The 20085-nt window shown below is 48.5% G+C and overlaps 1 protein-coding gene across 1 annotated transcript; it reads right to left on the minus strand.

The window, feature by feature from the left end:
* Positions 1 to 1986: 1986 nt before the first annotated feature.
* lrrc28 (leucine rich repeat containing 28) lies at positions 1987 to 17215 on the minus strand (the record flags this gene model as incomplete). The annotated part of the gene is made up of 9 exons (XM_084436588.1): positions 1987 to 3513; positions 5582 to 5741; positions 6921 to 7096; positions 7210 to 7312; positions 11925 to 12131; positions 16043 to 16180; positions 16364 to 16401; positions 16788 to 16828; positions 17048 to 17215. 9 exons carry the CDS (start codon positions 17213 to 17215, stop codon positions 3444 to 3446), a joined length of 1101 nt encoding a protein of 366 aa, XP_084292714.1. The 3' UTR covers positions 1987 to 3443.
* Between the last annotated feature and the right edge of the window lie 2870 nt (positions 17216 to 20085).

A 20085-nucleotide genomic window follows, 5' to 3' on the forward strand; every position in this document is an offset into this window, starting at 1 on the left:
TTTGGGATTCAATTTAATCCGGATTAAATGTCTTTTATCCATTTCCCAAATGTCGAGAAGCCTCACAGAGCAAATATTTGTTCTAGCAATATTACGTTCGGGAACTACAGAATGCACACAAAGCATGATACAGTCGACTTGCACCTACTGTATTTGGATTTATATAGTGCTTCTTTGAGAAAATGCTTCAATGAGAACATATTGTATGAAGTTGCAGTATTCTTCTACGGAGGCTTTCAGCGAGAGAGGAGGTACAGTAGGGGCCAGGGGTTATGGACAGTAAGTATAAGTTAATGAGGGATGGATTGAGAGCAGGCCGGGGACACAACCTCCACACACAGAATGACCAAAGCTTAAAGAAAAGTCATGCCTTAATGTGATCTCACTGCATGAGACCTAAGCTGGGCTTGATGCTGCCAGGTGTGAAATGCGCTTTAAAAAATCCACAAAATCCACCATAAAGGGAACATCTCTTAATTTAAGTCATGGCATCTCCCTGACATTCCACTGATGTAAGATTTAGAGTTAAACTACACGGGTGAATATCTCAAATATCTGTGAATATCTAAAAAATAAAGACGTTTTTGCCATTGATGCTCTCCAGTGGCGAGGAGGAGAGCGAAGGTTTGAGTGTGTCATCCCGGCTCCGCCCACAACGCGGCCTGCTCCTGTGACCTCGCCATTGTGTCTCCTGCACCAGTAACCTGATACAACAACACCCTGTCCCACAGGACACTTAGGGCAGGGAGTGGGGGTGTGGAGGGCAGGCGTGTGTGTGTGTGTGTGTGTAACTCACAAGCGAGAGCACAATACCGTCACATGTGAGGTGAATAGTGAAGGTAAAGCCTGCTTGATTAACAACCATCAGTACTGTAAATCCGAACGCTGAACCACATCTCATTTCTCACGGATCCCTTGAACTCCGACTGAACTGCTGTTCACAGCCAATGGGAACGTCTGCTAACGTAAGTGATTTAACACAAACCCCAGCGCTCCCAGTAAACCCTCAGTCCCTATCTAGCGCATGCAGAGCGGCGACAGTAAATATGCGCCATGGCGGCAGCCTTCTCTGGGACCGGCCGGGCTACTGGGAATCTGGGTTTCCCTGGGAGGGCCTCTGCTGAATTATTATGAACTACAGTAAAAGCCTTGATCTAATAAAAGATAGTATAGAAAAAGAAAAAAAACATACTGTATTAATAAGGGCCCTATAGCTTATACAGTAAGTCATTCTGAAGGGAATGCTATGTTCTCGACAGTCCTGTGGCCAGTGCTTTAAGCCATTTACTGTATGAAGGCCTTATACAATTTTCAAGATCCAGTTCACAACGCAAACAAAGAGCCCTGTGCATCGGGTAGAGACTGGAGATCGCCCGGCTCTGGTTGGGATGGGTTGATACCCTGCCTCCAGCCTCCAGCCGACATAAATAGATGCCCTAGAGAAACACAGTCCTCCCTTCATCAAGTGACCACAGAGGACAGGATGCTGTCTGAGATGTTGACTCTCTGGGCTGGAGTGGCTGTCTCTGGTCCTGATGTGGCAAGACGCACGTACGCACGCACACACACACACACACACACACACACACACACACACACACGCGTGCGCACACACACACACACACACACACACACAACACACCAATCTGCCCCGCACTCTGCTCCACAAACAGACTACACCCTAACATAAAGACATGGTATACAGGCCTCTCTCTGTGTGTGTGTGTGTGTGTGTGTGTGTGTGTGTGTGTGAGAGAGAGATGCCGCTATTCTACCACCCATCATGTAAACCAAGGAGATCTCCAATTTTCCGTCTCTTTCAGCATCTGCTGTGACCATCTGCATGCACACATCATCACTGACCCGGATACAACCCATGTTAAACATTAATCACGTTTATTGCAAAATGCAAGAAATTCAAATAAAAGCAAATGATCATAAATTAGAATTGCACTACGATGTAGTCATAAATAATACAATGTTCAGTTCAATGAAGGAATAACACAATCTCCTCCCCAACAGAGAATTCCACTCAAACTCTACAAAACCAATGAAATTATCCTCATCTTCCACAGGTATCTATGATAGAGTAGACACAACCATCGTGTGAACGTCTTGCTGGTTTTATATCATTGTATATCTTCATGCTCGCCATACCTCAAGCATTGCGGTTCCGATTCAGACATTCATCATTCCTAAAGAAGAACTTGGTGGAGGAACTTACCACGCACACCACAAAATGATCGGTTCAGTTTCTTATGAGCTATACTTGGTGATTCTATACGACCGCTTTTTCAAACTGCTGTTTGTTAGTATTGGGTTACATTCTGACGACATGGACGTGGAACAGAGTTCTGCTGCCCCCTATCCTGATAAGACACTTGGCTGTTCGGGTGCTGCTTCTCCTGCGGACGGCTCCTCCAGCCGGGCTGTTGTAATATGAGAGCGATAAGCCTGCTGGGCAGCACGAGGCCTACCGCTGCACTGGGGGGAAGCCAACACCAAACACTAGTGCTTCTCTCACTCTGTTCACATCTGCTTCAAACATGGAAACATGATGAACATGTATCCAAAACAGCTCTGAACAACATTCAAACCTGCATTTAATAATGTTTTTTTTTTTTTTTTTATGTATAGTAAGACATTTTCTTCATCCATCATTAAAAAAAAAAGTTTTCTTAGTTCTGTAGCTCTGGGAGAGAATGAAAGAAACAACCCTTTGGTTTTCAGGAAAACGTTTTCAGAACTACTACTGCAGGAGCGATGGTCCATTTAAAAACAATACATTTATGTAGTGCAGTGGAAACAGGTTTGTCTGCAAAAACAGATTACCTTCCACTGAAAACTATGAAAAACAAATAATTCAAAAGCTCATTCTTCAACATTCCGATGTGTGTGTTATGGTGGAATTGTCCAGTAGTCAGTTCACTCAAGTACAGTAAACCACTGACGTTCTGTAAGGACTCAGTCCCTCATACTGTAACATTCAGAGAGATGAGATGTATAACAGCCATCATGTCCTGTACTGTGGACAGATATGTCTACTGCAGACAGAGACGAAAGCTCAAATACTAAGACACGTTCAGCCAGTGTGTTCAATTTCAATTTAGCCCACCGTTAAGACTAAAAATCATCTTCAACTGGGAGTTTCTGTTGAAAGTGCAATTTAGGCCCGTCCGAGACTTAGTATCCACCCCCCAATAGTCCTGCCAATGTCCATATACAGTAAGCCCATGTCCATTTACAGTATGCTGCCTTAGTGGTTGGATGAGGTTCAGGTCCTGTCCATCAGCTCCCTACCCAAAGGTGGCGTTGAAGAGAAGAGCATACTGGTCCATTGGTGGACGCGCAATCTTCCTCCTTACCGGTCCAGGAGACCACCGCGGGGGACCAATGAGCTGGAGGGGGAGCGGCGAGGGGGAGGGGCGAGCGCCGTGAGGTCATCATCCCTGTAGGTCAAATGTCCGTACACACTGGCTGGAGCAGCAGTAGGCCACGAAGCTCACCGTGTTCCTACGGAAGAGAACGAGACATGTCTACGTGGAGGAGAGGGGGCAGAGACAAGTTGAGTCTGTGTGTGTGTGTGTGTGTGTGTGTGTGTGTGTGTGTGTGTGTGTGTGTGTGTGTGTGTGTGTGTGAGTGTGTGAGTGAGTGTGTGTGTGTGTGTGCGCACACACGTCTTAAGAGGAGGCCACAGTATACTTTGCTCAGTCCTGCTCCACACAACAGCAGCAGCAGCTGTGATCCGCGTCTTAAATCCTCCAGCCTCTAATCACCTCAGCCCTCCATCTCCATGTCTCATTTAGTCAATTAGACAGCCTCATAAATTACTGTCTGCCCGCCCGCCCGCCTCCCTCCCTCTCTCCCCCCCCTCCCTCCCTCCCTCCTTCACCTCTCCACCCCGCCCACTGGCCGTCCACTCCGACACAGCCCCGGGGGCTGCGCACGCCAGGCCCGCGCTGATCGATTATACGGTACGCCACGGAGTCGTACGCCGCCTGCCAACGAGACTAGCGAGAGAGAGAGAGAGAGAGAGAGAGAGAGAGAGAGAGAGAGAGAGAGAGAGGGGGCGGGTGGCTAGGGCTTAGCCTAGTTAGCTATAGGGCCGGCTAAGCGACGGCAGACACTGTGAGGCACTGTGTGTGACGGCCCTGAATCGTTCTGTAGATGGCACGCCGGTGGAGTGATTACTTTGTGGGTTGACGTGATATACAGCATCAGCAGAACCGGGGGGAAGGGGGGCTTGGAGTGTGAAATGAACTTTAGACTGTGTGTGGGGGAGGGGGGGGGGGGGGACAGGCTTTAGGACTCCCTGTCCTGGTAGGTCTTAAGCCCCATGGTGTCAATCCTCTTTAGAGAGGAGTGCTGTAGGAGGAGAAGCCACTCGGGAGTGCCGGGGGTCGGCCACAAGCCCTGACGCTGACTCAGTACCCCACTACTCATGGAGCAGCACGCTCCAGAACCCAAACTCCAGGCAAAATAAGCCATTTCGGCGACGTAGGCATATAGTACGTCTTGAGCTGCCATTTCCAAGGAAATCCAATCAACCGAGTTGTGTTTAAAATGGACACACACACACACACATGTGCGCGCCGTACACCCTCACGGCGGGGTAGCATCGCGACGGCGCTCCGCCTGGCCAAGCGGCTCCGTCAGGGGGAAACGTACCACAGCGACTATCCCTTTCAATTATCCCGGCCGTCGCGGTAAACCTGCGCCCGGCGCCGGCGCAGGGCACCCTAGCAGCAGGGGGCGCCGGAGAGCGAAGCGCGGAGAGAGGGGTAGAGTGGGGGGGGGGGGGGGGGGCGGGGTGAGGGGGACGATGAAGACCTGCGCTCTGTCGTTGAACTCAAAGCGTCGCACGCTAACCAGGACAGTAAATATGGCGCTAATACAGCCTGGCTGGATGGGCTGAGGTGTTGATAGAGAACGCTGAGAGCCAAATGAGAAGGCTACCATGGAAGTACTGAGGTTTGCCAATTGGCTAGGAAGGACACGTGACAGTGAAAGTGTGTGTGTGTGTGTGTGTGTGTGCAGGGGGGGGCTTATCACCGATGGAGGGTGCCGGACGATGACAATAGTGGGAGGTGCTGAGATGAAAATGAGCCGGCGCCGCTTGATGCGCGAGGTGTGAGATTAGGCTGAGAGGCGGAGAGGGGCGTGCGCGCGTGCGTCCCGTCTCTCTCCCCGCTGACGGTCTCTCTAGCGCGTTGTCATCCCGTTCGCCACCGTGTTCCCCCCCCCCCCCCTCCCGCACCTGTGTTTTTGCTTCCATCTGGAGTACGTAGGGTTGGGATCTATGCCCCCCCCCTCCCACCCCACTGCTCTCTCTAAAGCGCAGTGTGTCCCATACTTTCTGTGTGGCTATGTATGTTGTCTGTATGCTGCTGGAAGAAATCGAATTTCCCCCTTGGGGATCAATAAAGGCTATCGTATCGTATCGTATCGTGTCGCCTCTGTGTATGAAATGCGCTATACAAATAAAGTTTGATTTGTCGTTTCCCCTCCCACAGCCCCTTGGTCCGCCCCCCCCTCCCCCTCTCCCCGGTGGGTGGGGGGAGTCCGGCGGCGGCGTCCGTACCTGCGATGCACCCCGGCCAGCGGCGTCTCTCTCAGGGGGAACAGCTTGGGGTAGACCAGAGTGAACATGGGCTGGCTGCAGCGGTGGCAGTGGCCCAGGGGGCAGCGCAGCACCTCCAGCAGGCTCTTGGGTAGCAGGAAGGGCGGCCGGAGGCCCAGCTCTGGGAGGCGGAGAGAGGGGGGGTCAACGGCCTCGCCTGACGCCGCCCTGGGCGGGCGCCGCCGCGGTGGCGTGCCGCGAAACGAGAAAGCGCGCTGGTTCGACCGGGGTGAATAAATCAAAGCTCGAGAGAATCAATTGTGCAGACAGTCCTGTCATAGACTTGAATTATACAGTGCCACAATGTGTCATTAACGCAGTAGACAGACAATAGTGTTACAAGTACTGTAGGTTTGTGGTAATAGTTCTGTCAATGTCTTTCACAGCAGACGGTTCTCTTTATGTGTGTTGCATGCAGCTATAAAGGACTGTGTGTGACTTTTGCATAAGACACTCCATTCCAGCATCCGATGAATCCATTGCTGTGAGGAATGTGGTTTGACAAAATGAGAACATCTTTGTACAAAACATCTTTGTAACATCAATGGAGAATCGGGGCTTTGTGTAAATCTTCTTCAGAGACATCAAAGCCTGTAATAAGATGCTTTCTGATTCCTTTTTTCACAAGCGAAATGAAATGAATCTTGAAGAGGTTTGAGGGTGATGGTACAGTATTAGCCCAAAGCTGAAGTTAAGTGAAGCTAGCACTTGATCAGCATCAAATAATATATTTCCAATTAAGACCCGAAGAGATGGAATTTCTCACATCTGTGTAGCAGCTGCTAACGTGAGAGAGGTGAGGCTTTATGTTCACACGCTGCATGTAACCATGTAGAATAACACATTCGCTACCTCCATGTTTGAACATTTAGAGTCCGCCGGAGCAGGGAGGTAGGTGTTTGATAAAAAAAAAAAAAACGGTACCCAATGCCTCCCTGCTTGGCACTCGGCATCAAGGGTTGTATTGGGGGTAAGTCCCTGCGACACACTGTACTAGCGTCATGTCCAGGGGGTGTACTAGGTCATCAAGCTGCCTCATGCTAAGGAATCAGGTGAGTGTGTCCTATGGGCCACTAGGCTCAAAAGGCTACTTACTTACTTAAATTAGCTACCTGCCTGCTTGAACATTGTACATGCACTGTAGAATAATACATGCAGTAGCTCTTCAAATGTTGCGTATAGTGAAAATATGACAACCATGCACGAATGATCCTAAAAAGTAACCAATGGGTTTTCAACCTTTATTAATTAAGTTATATGTTGTTGTTATATGTTGTTGTTGTGTGTGGGCTCTCCTCACCCTTGGGAGGTTGTCGGTAGATGCGATGCAGGGCCCTCATGGCGAGCTCCTCCAGGGGGACCACTCGCTCCGCCTCTGAGCCTATGGCCTTGACCTCCGCCGGTAGGGGCACAGCTACCTCCCCCAGGGCCAAGGAGAGCACCTGATCACCGGGGACCTGCGCTGACAGGCCACACCTGCACAGAGACAGCAGACAGTCACTGTCCGGAATAAAACCCAACACATTATCGACCTCTCGACAGAAGAGAGGCGAAGAAAAACTCTGGCACTGTAAAACGTCCACTCTTACCCGCTGCAGCCGATGACCTTGTTATACAGGTAGGACGGCAGGCCCCTGAGGTGAACGTTGTTGTCGACAAACACGAACTGCAGCTCCCGGGAACGGCCCAGATCTGAAAGGCGCGCGCAACGGTAAACACTCAAGACGCGGCAAAGCCGGGAAGCTCGTCCCTCGACGCCCTCCCCCCCGCCCCTCCCCCTGCTGCGTTCACATCCCTCCCCTCTCCACGGGGGGGGCTGCGAGTCCCGCTGGCGAGGTTCCCGCTGTGCGCCGGCCGTCACGCGGCGAGGGCCACGTGAGAGGCTCCGCCTCTCTCCTTCCACCTGGGCGAGCCCTGGCTGTTCGAGCACAGCTGACTGTGGGAACGCGCTCTGCCCTTTGTGTAAACTCTGAGTCGATGCTATCTCTGAGCGCTCCTCTGGCAACGACGGAGCGATAGGAGAGCCTTTGATGATGTGTGGGGGGGGGGGGGGGGGAAAGAGACACATGCGTACGCTGACACACACATGAATGCACCCCCCCCCACCACCACCACCACTTATTAGCATGCTAGGCTCATTATCCTCCTCCGGGAGAACCCGACCCACCCCCCCCCCCCCCGCTCGCCCCCCATCCCCCAGGGGGGCTGCCTCTCAGCACCTCACAGTAGGGGGGGCCTCTCGCACCTGCAGCTTCACCCGGGTAACGACCCCTCCGGCGCTTTCGCTACCGCAATTACCCGGCTCCCTTCATTAGCGCTAACCTGGAGCGTTCAGCGCGGGTGTGACGGTGCAAGGGCTGGGGCCTGGGAGGGGGGCCTGGGAGGGCGGGGGAGGAGAGAGAGGGGGGGGGCAGAGGCATAGGGCCAGGCAGCCCATCAAAGAGGTGGCACGCAAAGAGATGCTAAAACGCCTCTTCTCCAAATTGCAGCTATTAGGTCAATGGGGAGATTATCCGCCGATTGTAATGGTGGCTATTTGGGGCAATTAAATACATTCTGTCATCAGTCAACGGTTCCTGTTTAGCCGTGAGCGCGCGCAAAGTGTTGGGAGTCGACAACATATACCAAGGCCAGAAGAAAAGGAAACGTGTGTTTACAAGATCCTAATCTTCTGGCCACGTGTGTGTGTGTGTGTGTGTGTGTGCGTGGCACCGATGTTCTGTCTTGTGCCTTCTCATCCTACCACCCACACACACACACTCACACACACACACCCCACACATCTGTCCTCTACTGGAGCAGAAGAAAGCCGTCCATCTGCACAGTCCTAACCAGTAACAAGGCGTCCTTTCATGTGGCAGCGGCGGTGCGGAGGGCAGCTAGCATCTGAGACGTTTCCACAGGGCGTGCTCCAACCAGACTGGACCCATCAACGGGCCCTGGCCCTGGGACGAGCCCAGCAGATACCTATACGCGCACACACACACACACGACACACCACACATACGCGCGCGTGACACACGGACCCCTGACATCACAGCCTTAGCATAAGCCACGCACATGGGGCAGCTGAAGAACAAAGACCAGCCTGTGCGGAGAAGTGTAACCCTGGTGGACGGTGTGCGTCGGGAGGGGAAGGCTCGGCAGGCGTGTGTGTGTGTGTGTGTAACGTGCGGAAGGATCGGCAGGCGTGTGTGTGTGTGTGTGTGTGTGTGTGTGTAACGTGGGGAAGGATCGGCAGGCGTGTGTGTGTGTGTGTAACATGGGGAAGGCTCGGCAGGCGTGTGTGTGTGTAACGCGGGGCAGGCTCGGCAGGCGTGTGTATGTGTGTGTGTGTTCCTCCGTTCCCTACACTGGCTCCCTGTAGCGGCTCGCATCCAGTTTAAAACTCTGGCGCTAACCTACAGGGCAATGAAAGGAACAGCCCCCTCCTACCTCCAGGCCATGGTCAAACCCTACATCCCCTCCCGACCGCTACGCTCTGCTACCTCAGGGCGACTGGTTGCCCCGTCACTCCGAGGCCCCTGCGGTCGATCGACACGGTCACGGCTCTTCTCTGTCCTGGCCCCGCAGTGGTGGAATGAGCTGCCCACTGATGTCAGGACAGTAGAGTCGCTGCCCATCTTTCGTCGCAGGCTCAAAACTCATCTCTTCAAGAAGTACTACAACAATCCTCCCACCTAAGCACTTATTATATTATATTGCACTGTACTTTAGATTGTGATTCTTGCACTTTGCCTTCAGCACTAGATTATGCTCTTAGTCACTTGTTTTAGAAAGAAGATGCACTTGTGAGTTCTGGCAAGTAGTAGTACATTGGCTCTTCCTACGTTAAATGCAATTATTGTTAGTCGCTTTGGATAAAAGCGTCTGCTAAATGACTGTAATGTAATGTAATGTGTAACGTGGGGAAGGCTCTGCAGGCGTGTGTGTGTGTGTGTGTAACGCGGGGAAGGCTCGGCAGGCGTGTGTGTGTGTGTGTAACGCGGGGCACATTCCTTCTCGTCATCACCCACCACGACTCCGGCCATCAATAGATTGTTATCATTTAATTAAGGATAGAGCCCCTTGCATCGATTCGGGTTTAAGATACAGGCCTATCTTGGCACACGGAACTTGTATTGTGGTTGACATCGCGGACGGTGAAAGGTTTTTCCGAAAGCCGTCGGCGGGCGTGTCGCCACGGCCCCGTCTCGCCATTCATGAGGAGAGTTCAGCCATAGTTCCCAGACTTCCAGTCTTTTTAACGGGATTTGGAGGATGGTCCCACAAGACTAGAGTTAACTCAAACTAACTGGCGAAAGCTACAGTACTCAGATATCAGATACAGATAACTCTCCTCCCTGTCTGAGGAAAGACTCTTCTCAGGCCTCTTGCTGAGTCACTAACATGCGAGCGAACGCTTTTAGAAGAAGTCCACCACAGGTCTGAAACAGAGCTAAAAAGAGTTTGACTGATAATTCAACCCCTCCGAACAGCAAGGAGAACTTATATATTATATATATGTACAGTAGGACCCCACTTATCCGAACCCAACGGGACCGAAGGTCGTTCGTATCTCTGAAATGTCCGGATGACTGAAACTTATGTTAAAATGCACCAAATTCAATAAGTGGTACTTGTTTCATATAGACTCATAATAGACCAATAAATACCCTTAATTACTTGTGAAAATGCATCAAAATTGCAATCAAATAGCCAACTAAACTGATACAGCCTAGCCTATAATAGACAATTAGAGCAAATGATAATCAATAAATAAATAAATGAAATGACAGACAAGTTGTCGTGTCGCTAATGTAGCCTAAAAGAAAGTCTCTAAAACAACCGATGTAGGCTATAGGCTGTGTTCCTGAAGTCCATTAACTGGGAACGAAAAATGACTCGATGCTCCTCTGCTTCAGGTTGCTGACTAGCTTTCTGGCTACCAAGGAATGCAGCTCGCGCAGCAGACTTGTTTGCGTTTTGCGCTCGACATTAGAGTAACAAAGAAATGAAACGTGACAGTAGGCTACAGCCTACAGGCAACATGTAGGTCTACATACAGTCTGTTTTTATTCACAGTAGGATACAGTACTGTAATGAAAATCCCACCAGTAACCAGATAGCAGGCTCAAATAAAAGTTTTTTAAGCCTGTCCGGTAGACCGGGAGGTTCGGATCTCTGAAGTTCGGATGAGTGGGGTCCTACTGTAGTGCAGCGCAACAGGTGGTACGCACGGCGCCTGCGCTGACCGGGGCCACTTCATTGGCCGACGACGAGGCTGGCGAACCAGCTTCACGTCACGGTATCTGGGACAGAGTGGACTGGTTTATAGTGCGTCTCCCGGTGAGTTACGAGGCCGTGGTGCTCCAGGTGAGTAGGACTCGAGGCCATATGTCTGGCAGGCTGTGCAGCAGGACGAGAGGTGTTGGAAGGGCTTCACTCTGGGCTTTGATCTGCTGTCTGTATCCTCCCTTCAAAAGGCCAAAAACAATTCACCGCGATCACACTAAATCCTATCTGAACCTGAAAGAGCGCTATGATACTGTAGGAGGCAGTGGCTGAAAAGCCCTTTGTCCCATTCCTCCAAATGAGAAGTTACGACACAAGGACTTGATTCACAACTATATTTTTTAATATGCTATTTCTATCAATTTTATTTTCAGGGTTTTTCCTATTTTCTCAGAAGTTGGTAGCCAATTCACCGGCCCTAGTGTGTAATTATCCCCCAGCCCAGCCAATGAGAACCCGTCGCACAACCCGACAGAGGCAGACCTCGTCCTGACTCCCTCAGCGCCCGCTGACGTAACTCCGACACCTGCAGGGGTCACTGTGGCGCGACGAGTCCCCAAACCCAGTTACTTTAATCAAGTTTTGATTTTACCTTTATTTAACCAGGCAGAATCAATTAAGAACAACTTCTTATTTACAGTGATGGCCTGGCGCGTTGTAAGTAACCTCCCTCAGGGTGCAACTGCCCAATGTGTCGCTCCCTATGGGGTACCTGACCAGACTCGGCTCTGGAAAGACCAGGATTCGAACCCTGGTGGGCAGCCGCATCGACGGCGATGCACTAGACCGCTACGCCACCACGGACCCCCCTTCTTAATATGCTATTTCTGACCAATATGTAGCGTAGCGTAGGTAAAGAGGTGTCGGAGTGTTGGCTTCGATAAACAATCGCGTAGGATGTAAAATAACAGGAGAAAAAAGACACTTTTTTTTTTTTTCTAAACTTAAATAAACAACAGAATACCCCTTTAACAGTTTCCCCTCCTCCTGACTGCTGACCTCTGACCCCGTGGCCAGGCCCGTGACTCACCCAGGGGCAGCGACGCCAGGCAGTTGGCGGCCATGGAGAGCTCGTTGAGGCTGTGCAGCTGGCAGAGCTGGCGGGGCAGGCCGCGCAGCTGGTTGCGGTCGGCGGTCAGGCACTGCAGGGACAGGCACTGGTGCAGCCGCTCCGGCAGACCGCTCAGCAGGTTCATGGAAACGTCCAGGGTCTCCAGCTCGCGCAGGTCCCCGATCTCTGGAGGGGAGGGGACGCGCGCACACACACACACACGCACGCACACACACACACACGCACATCCACACACACGCACGCACATCCACACGCGCGCACAGACACACGCAGATATCAGACATCAAACATAGGTGTACACACGTGCGTGTTCCGAATCGCATACTTCAATACTATACGAGGTGCGACCGAAAAGTCCCCGGATTGTGTCAGCCACGCTCATGCCTCTATTTGAATTGAAAAAACAATGATATCCCTGTGTTGCCCCTATATCTCACGACTATTCTGGTATAATATCGTTCACCTCACTCAATCGGTGCTTCTGTGACAGGCTGTTTTGTAGAGTGTCGCAGGGGTAGCTTGTCATAGTTGTGGCACTTTTCTCTACCAACTCCCAAAACTCAACAATTTTATTACAATAAAGTACACTCTCAAAACAATACAGAATCTGCCGAGAAATTACACATTGTCCCCCTCAAAGTAGTTCCCCCCCCCAGAGTTAATGCACTTCTGCATTAGCTTTTGCCACCCATGGAAGCACTTGGCAAAGTCCTCCTCTTTGAAACCTCTAAGGGAGCTCACGTGCTCTCAATGGGTGGCAAAAGCCAATGCATAAGTGCATTAACTCTGGGGGGGGGGGGACTACTTTGAGGGGGACAATGTGTAATTTCTCTGCAGATTCTGTATTAAAAATGTTTTGAGAGTGTACTTTATTGTAATAAAATTGTTGAGTTGAGTTGATTCTTTTATTTAAACCTTTATTTATGCTCGAGAGGTACTGAGGCATATTGTATGTTGTATGTCCCAATACATAGTATGCCACATGCAGTACGGTAAAAATACCAGGATGTCCTACTACATCCAGTCGTATTTTGCAGTATGCAAGCCAGCACACTTTTCTGGCTATTCTGACCCACAATCCTGTGCACCATGCAAATGACTTCACATGTGCGAGTAGACTGGAGGTGTTATGATGAATCCCAGCTGTGGACGAATGTCGCTTTACGGGCTGCGGCGGATGTGGTCAAATTTCAAGGCGCAATGTTATGACAAGGTACAGTAGCATGTCCCAACTGGATGCGTACTGCCTGCAAAATCCGTACTTTCTAGGGGCAGCTGTAGTACGCACTGGTAGTGTAAAGTAGAAGTACGTATGCGATTCGGAACATAGCCAAAGACATTACATTTAAAGAAAAGTGATTTGATGGTGTACAGCTGGGCGGAGACTCTCTCAGCATCCACGGCTAATTCAGTCTTTCATGAGAGAAGTAGGGAAATGGGAAATGCCTGTTGGCCTGTTGGGAAACGAGGGGCATGTTGTACCAAACAATGTGTGATAATGAGAAAGGAGTTTGTTCAACAGAACTTCACGCCCAGGGTGAGCTAGCGGGGACCGACCCCCCGTGGAGCGTGGGTCCATAGAGAGACAGAGCACATCTCCAGCTCATTAACTACTCTAATGAGGACCACGGAGAATGTGTGTGTGTGGGGGGGGGGGGGTACAGTACGCTAGTGTAAAATAAGTTTGGCTTTTTTTTACGGCAAAAAGGCAGCACACGTTGCCCCTATAGAGCTTCATTGTCCTTATAGAACATATCATTGCACGGAGGCAAGCTGTGGTACGCTGGCTTGGATAGACAGAAGAGCACAGTAGAATCACGGCTCCTTGTTGAGAGAACCGTCTTAACAGTCTGGGACTGAGAGGGAGAGTCTGGTGAGAATTATAAGAGATCGGTTTTGCAGCCTCTGCTGTCACGTTCATGGGGGTCCTCTGACGCCCTCTGTTGACACCAGGAGTACTTACACCGCATTTCATATGAATGGGAACAGTGCACTGAACACTGTTGTGTTAATCAAACATTGTGATTTCTGACACAGCGCTCTGTCTAAATGTACTGTTATAAATATAACATACAGGGCTATTTCTATTTCTGCTAAGTCATTATGTGGGCTACCGTGCTTCACAGGGATTGCATGTAAATGCCTCATAAATGAATAACGTTCTCCATAAAATATGCATGGGCCTATGCTTTGAGACAGGGGTGCATAAAAGTGCATTCATGTAACTGTGCATTAACTCATATGTAAAATTAAAACACTATATTAGATTGTCTTCCAATAGTATTAACACCTTCCATCGAATGGAATTGCTGACAGAAAGACACAAAAAAGCCATTGGTGAGTGGTGAGGCACACACTAGGAACTAGGAATCTTTTAAATACTGTAGGTAGAGTGATCTGAAGTACATTTTTTTACAGGAAGACCTACCTCTACAGTTTTACCAAGTTACAATTTGAACAGTCCCTGTTGAAGAGGTACTCTTACAAGAACCAAACAATGTTTTCTTAATTTAGACAGACAAAAAGTGGGAAAACATCACAAGATGGAGTGTCTATCCAGGAAGTTCTTTAAGCTATAATGTAAAGGTTGTACAAGTGCGGGGCCCTGCGTTGGCCAGGCGGATCTACACTGGAATGCACAGTACCCTGGAATGCACAGTACCCTGGAATGCACAGTGAAGTCGTTGGCTGATTGCCCCAGTAGAATAACACTTCCTCTGCACTCCCCATCCCTCTCCTCCTCTGCCTGCTCCCACTCAGGCCCTCTCCTCTACTCACACAATCACACCGCCTGAAGACAAAAACTCAGCGTCTCTCTCTGCTTGTCTTCTTATAGAGACCACCAGTGTTTTTGGGCTAATGTAGCTTTGCGCTAGCTGTGGCCTAGCTCCTATGTCGTTGTCGTACAGTAGGTCACCCCTACACTATTAACTGTTCAAGAATAAGAAATGTGGTAACAGGAACTTAAATATCCCCAAACCCTCTGACATCACTATTTCAGCACGTCATGTGCGTTCTGCACTTTATGCAGTACCTGGACTTCTCTCCTTCTGACAAAGCGCCGCTCTGATGAACTGGTTCAATATACTCTGACCATCTGTTAGTGTGCTTTCCTGCCATTCATATGAGCCATTGTGTAATGTCCCATTTGCCCCATGAAATGAAAACTGTACAGTGTAACCGACTGATGGTTTTATCGCACCTTTCTTAAAAGATTAGCCTCCTGTTTATTGCCAAGAATTCAAAATCAGATCTTCAAAAACAAAAGCATCCCTCTGAAGAACGTCCAGGATACTTGCGATGATTCTAAAAGTCAAAAGGGCCGAAGGACGCCTCTCTCTGGGCACGGATTAAAAGGAGCGCGGGACCCGCCTCGCGTATGCCAGGAATGCTAAGTGAGGGCGGAGGAGCACAAGGCCTCCCTCTGCCTCGCGCCTCCGACCGCCCGCCTCGCCCCCGCCGTCGGCCCGGCGACCTGGCACCCCTGGCTGCCGCTGAAACAACACGGCTCTCTTTGGGCGCCTGCCTGACATTCCACAGGCTGTTCCTTACTGCATATTTGGACTCACTGTTACTAAATTAGGAAAGTGGAGAGTGAGGTGTGGTGCTGCCAGATGAGGGGGGTGGGGGGTGGGGAGGGGGGGTGTTGGCTGCTGGAGGCCCGTTTGCTGAGGGGGCCTCTCTACCAGACCAAGAGCTCAGACACACTAGGGTCCAGAAATAGCGTGAGTGACAGGGACCTGGGGCAGAGCGGACTAGCCCAGGCGCTCAGGCACAAGGCCCTGACAAACAGATACTCTGTGCTCACTTAGACCAGGGCCAGAGTCAACAGGAGGAAGACAAGCTCACAGGGGTTTAATACGATGACTTGGTGGGACCCTGCCAAGGAATGAGTGGACCGCACAGAGCTCAACTTGACCGCACAGAGCTACACTGGCCATCAGAGCTGCTAGGCCCCACAGCTGGTATAAGAATGTAGTGAACTTTTCGCAAAATAACCAAATACAATTTATTAGAGATATGCTTGTAGATACATTGTCCTAGAGACACAGCAGGACACAAACGGAAGGCTATACCTGGAGGAAGGAATGTCAGCTGGTTATTGGCCAGTCTCAGGTGTCGTAGAGACCTCAGTCGACCAATTTCTGGACAGATGACTTGAAGTGCGTTGTCACTAAGGTCAAGGGACTGGAGCTTGGCTAGGTTTCCTATAGCTGAGGCCAGAATAGGACAATTAGAGGTGAAAGTGTACATTCAAAATACAACTATACTTTGGTGACACTATGGTGATCGTAACAGTATGGTGATCTGTTGAATACCAATTCACTCTGGGAAGGGCCATCTTGTGACCAAGTACATGTTGCCACTAGGAATGGAACAAATAGAGGAGCAATTACCTTCAGGAATGATTACTATATTATTGGAGTGTAGGTATCTGAAAAGGGTCAAAATAAACAAACATATACAAAAACAGTTAAGTGAAATAATAGGAAAAACTAAAGTAATTTGAGCATTGGCATGTAAGTAGAATGAAGCAAAAACATTACAGCACTGAAAGTGGAGATGCAATGAATTATCTTTATAAACTCTGGTGACATCTACTGGACAAAAGGTAAACTACTGGTCCCCAAGCTCAATTGATACACTCATACTGTAGAAGTGGATCGTTCACAAACAGTGCCAACAAGAACACTGACCTACATACCTACAAATGATATGTATATTGACTAAGTGCGCAGTCATCGGATGTATTGATAATAGCTTTGTAACTACTACCCTATGATGTGCAGCATTTGAATCCATCCTGTGTGGAATACTCACAACTCAATTAAGTTTGGGAGCTTCTGTGCAAGATTGTCAGGCTATGGAATAGAGAAAGAGAGAGAGAGAAGGAGAGAGAAATTCAATCAAAACAGCAGCCATTACCTGATCACCACCATTACCTAGACATTCAGAAATAAGAGTGTAACTAAAGATAGCACAATATTGCAAACAATTAAACAAATAAATCCAATATCATTTTGACTTGCAAACGGCATGTACTCATCATGGAAGGACAAGAGCAGCTGTCCGGACCCTACCAGAGTGGTGAGAGAGTTCCTCTTCATATACAGCCTCTCCAGGAACTGCAGGCCCTCGTCCTTCAGAAGCTCCACTGGGAAGTTGTTCAAGTTCCTGTAGTTGAGGAAAAGGTTCTTGTGGCGCTCCTGTTTGGCCACGAATATTGTCTCATGGAGTTCAGAGGCCATTGCAGTGGAAAAGCCCCTTTGGGGAGTGGGGGGGGGGGGGTATATCTGAATCCCCTATCAAATCATGTTCATGCCCTAGGAGGACAAGAAACATGGGGATCATCCAAAATCAATCCAACACCTGCAAACAAGATATGACTTAAGTCATAGGTTGTCAAATACATACAGTGGCAAAGAAGCTGCTGATTCGTAGAATGCTCCAAGTAGCAGGGTCTCGACATCAGTCCCTACCTGTGCCATCTCAAAAACACAATACTACCTGGAGAGGTAGCGACTACCAGTAGCAACAGCTTTTCTCCAAAGGCGGTTGCTCTAACTAGCTTACTTGCTAGCTAGGTAGGCGGCTATATCAAGTTAGCTAGCTAGCACACTATACAGTAGATGCTACAGTTCTGGCTAACGGAAACGCCTCTTTTCATGAGCTACCGAAAACGAATAGCTAACATTGTAAAGCTGTTGTGTGGCTAAGTGGTAACTCAATAAAAGCACATGCTGTGGATAATAATGAACCAGCGACATTAGCTAGAACGGGTAGGCTACTAACATCAGGCCCAGATCAGGTGCGGACACGCTAGTCAGCTAGGCTAGCTAGCTAAGCTAGTCAGTCTAAGCTATGTTTTTGGAAATCTTCCTTCATACATGTAAAACCTTTACTCAACCTTACCTTTTTCTAGTTAAAGAACTTCAAAACATTATTACATCTTATGGTGCACATCTATTGATATCGAAAGGTTTCTGCAAAGGGTAGCTGCTGTCAAGACGTCAGTTGGCTGCTGGTTGTTGTAGTTCATTTGGAATAATTGCAATTAAGTTGAGTGGCCACAAGGGGGCATGCTACAACAAATAGAGGGCAATCTCTTAAAGGCTGTAGTAGCGTGTAGCAAAACGTGAGCTCGCGAGATCAGGATGGTCTCACGATGCTAATGCATATGCATAGCACACCAAAAATAGTTCTACACCTGAGGCAGGCCAATAACCAGCTGACATTCCTTTGCATCATGATATAAATGAATTAGGTATCAGATGAAAATGAATTATGGTTCAATGCTTTCAGTGTCATGGTGGTCCTCTCAACTTGGCCAGAGAGCAAAGTCAGCACGCAGAGTTCCTTTGTTGATGATCCAAGTGCATGATTCGTTTAGTAGCCTGAAGAGCAAATTCTTATTTGGTTCCAACTAGACAGGAAACAGCAAACCTGGCAGCAGGCTTGGAGGAGGCCTAACAGAGGTCCCAATGACACCCTGAGGCCTTAGTCAGTCCCCTCGACAGTGGGTGAAGAGACAGGACTGGTGTGTATGCTACAGTATGTGGAAACAATTCCATCACCATTTTGCCACCATCTACATTGCACTTCATTAGTGATTTATGGTGAAGATACTGTATAAGCAAATAAAGACAAATAATCCAAATTGTTTCATACATTTTTATTCAACTTAAATCTTGTGGTAATTTAAACGACTAGAAAAAGTAAGAATCAGAGAAACTAACATTCTCCTCTCCTTCAGTCATTCAAAATAAACAGTTTATTTTTCCCATAATGTAAAGTATTCAGAATATATTGATACCAGGAATAAATTCTTACAACAGAATATACAAAAGAAAAAAAAACAATTGAAACCTCTATCTAAAGAATCATTTCAATATAAACACAGGCGTTTTGTATGAATAATTTACACACATCAAATTCTTGGTAACAAATTGGCCATTGTTCGTAACAAAACAAAAACAAAAAACTTAGATATAGACAAGAGTTCTGTGTTTCAATGTCAGTTCTATATGATGCTCTCCAGTGGTAAAATTGAGGCAAATAAAAAGTCAGACCACTCAACATTGAAATATCCATAATCAGAACTTCACACCAGTGAAAACTGGCATTCCAAAGACCATCGAAAGCCACATCACTAGCACGCTGCCATTGGTTTGAATCGCTGCACATTACAGTGAGTGATCCAGAACACCCAGATATCTATGATCCCAAAGGCATTCACTCTCAGGTTGGACTCGCGAGAATGAGAATAATATTAGTTCAGTCCACCGAATATTATACCACCCTTACAGCACTGACAGTTCAGTCTCAAACAGAACGGGAAACAATAGGGATATCATACACTACAAGTCCAGCCAATCACATCTGTCCTCCTCTTCCATGGATTGTGACAGAAACACAGTGGGAGAGTTGTGGTGACAGAGGGGACCATGGGGAGTGAGAGATGACAACAATGAGAAACTGACATGAAAATGGGGGGGGGAAAGCAGGGAAAAAAAGTAATTTGTCCCTTAGATCTATTGTCTGAAAATACGAGTCTTTGTACTGTATGCCCTTCAGTGGAACACCAGGCCACTGCCTTACAGCACACCTTGTCCAGCCAATAGTCAGTATCCACAGATAACAGTCAATGGAGCCATGAATACATTAATGAATTGAACAGGTATCTGGTGGGCTTCCATTTCGCTGGCACTGTCAAGGAATGGGGAGATTTGAACTTTCCGATTTTCAAGTTCTAAAACTTCACTGGATGTAGTGTTGTTGCATTGATATATTGACAAAATAGATCGGTGCATAGCTATGCATATTGCAATAGGTGCAGATTTCTGAGTGATTTAATATGGACAAATTATTACACTAACAGGTGCAGACTAGGTGCCATCTTCAGTGTGAAGTCTTCACCCTGGAATCCTTCCCTAAATTTGAACCAATCTTTGAGGATATTATCATTCAAATCTTGTTTGAAAAAATAAGGCCCCTTTGTGAGCATAATGCATGCCTGCTTTACAGAAGAGCAATGCCAATGCATATGAAAGACTACCATTGCAATCTCTTGAGATGGTACATAATGCATTGAAACGACTAGAACTCAAAGGTCTTCATC

The sequence above is a fragment of the Borostomias antarcticus genome, assembly GCF_949987555.1.
Source record: "Borostomias antarcticus genome assembly, chromosome: 4".
Lineage (NCBI taxonomy): Eukaryota > Metazoa > Chordata > Actinopteri > Stomiiformes > Stomiidae > Borostomias > Borostomias antarcticus.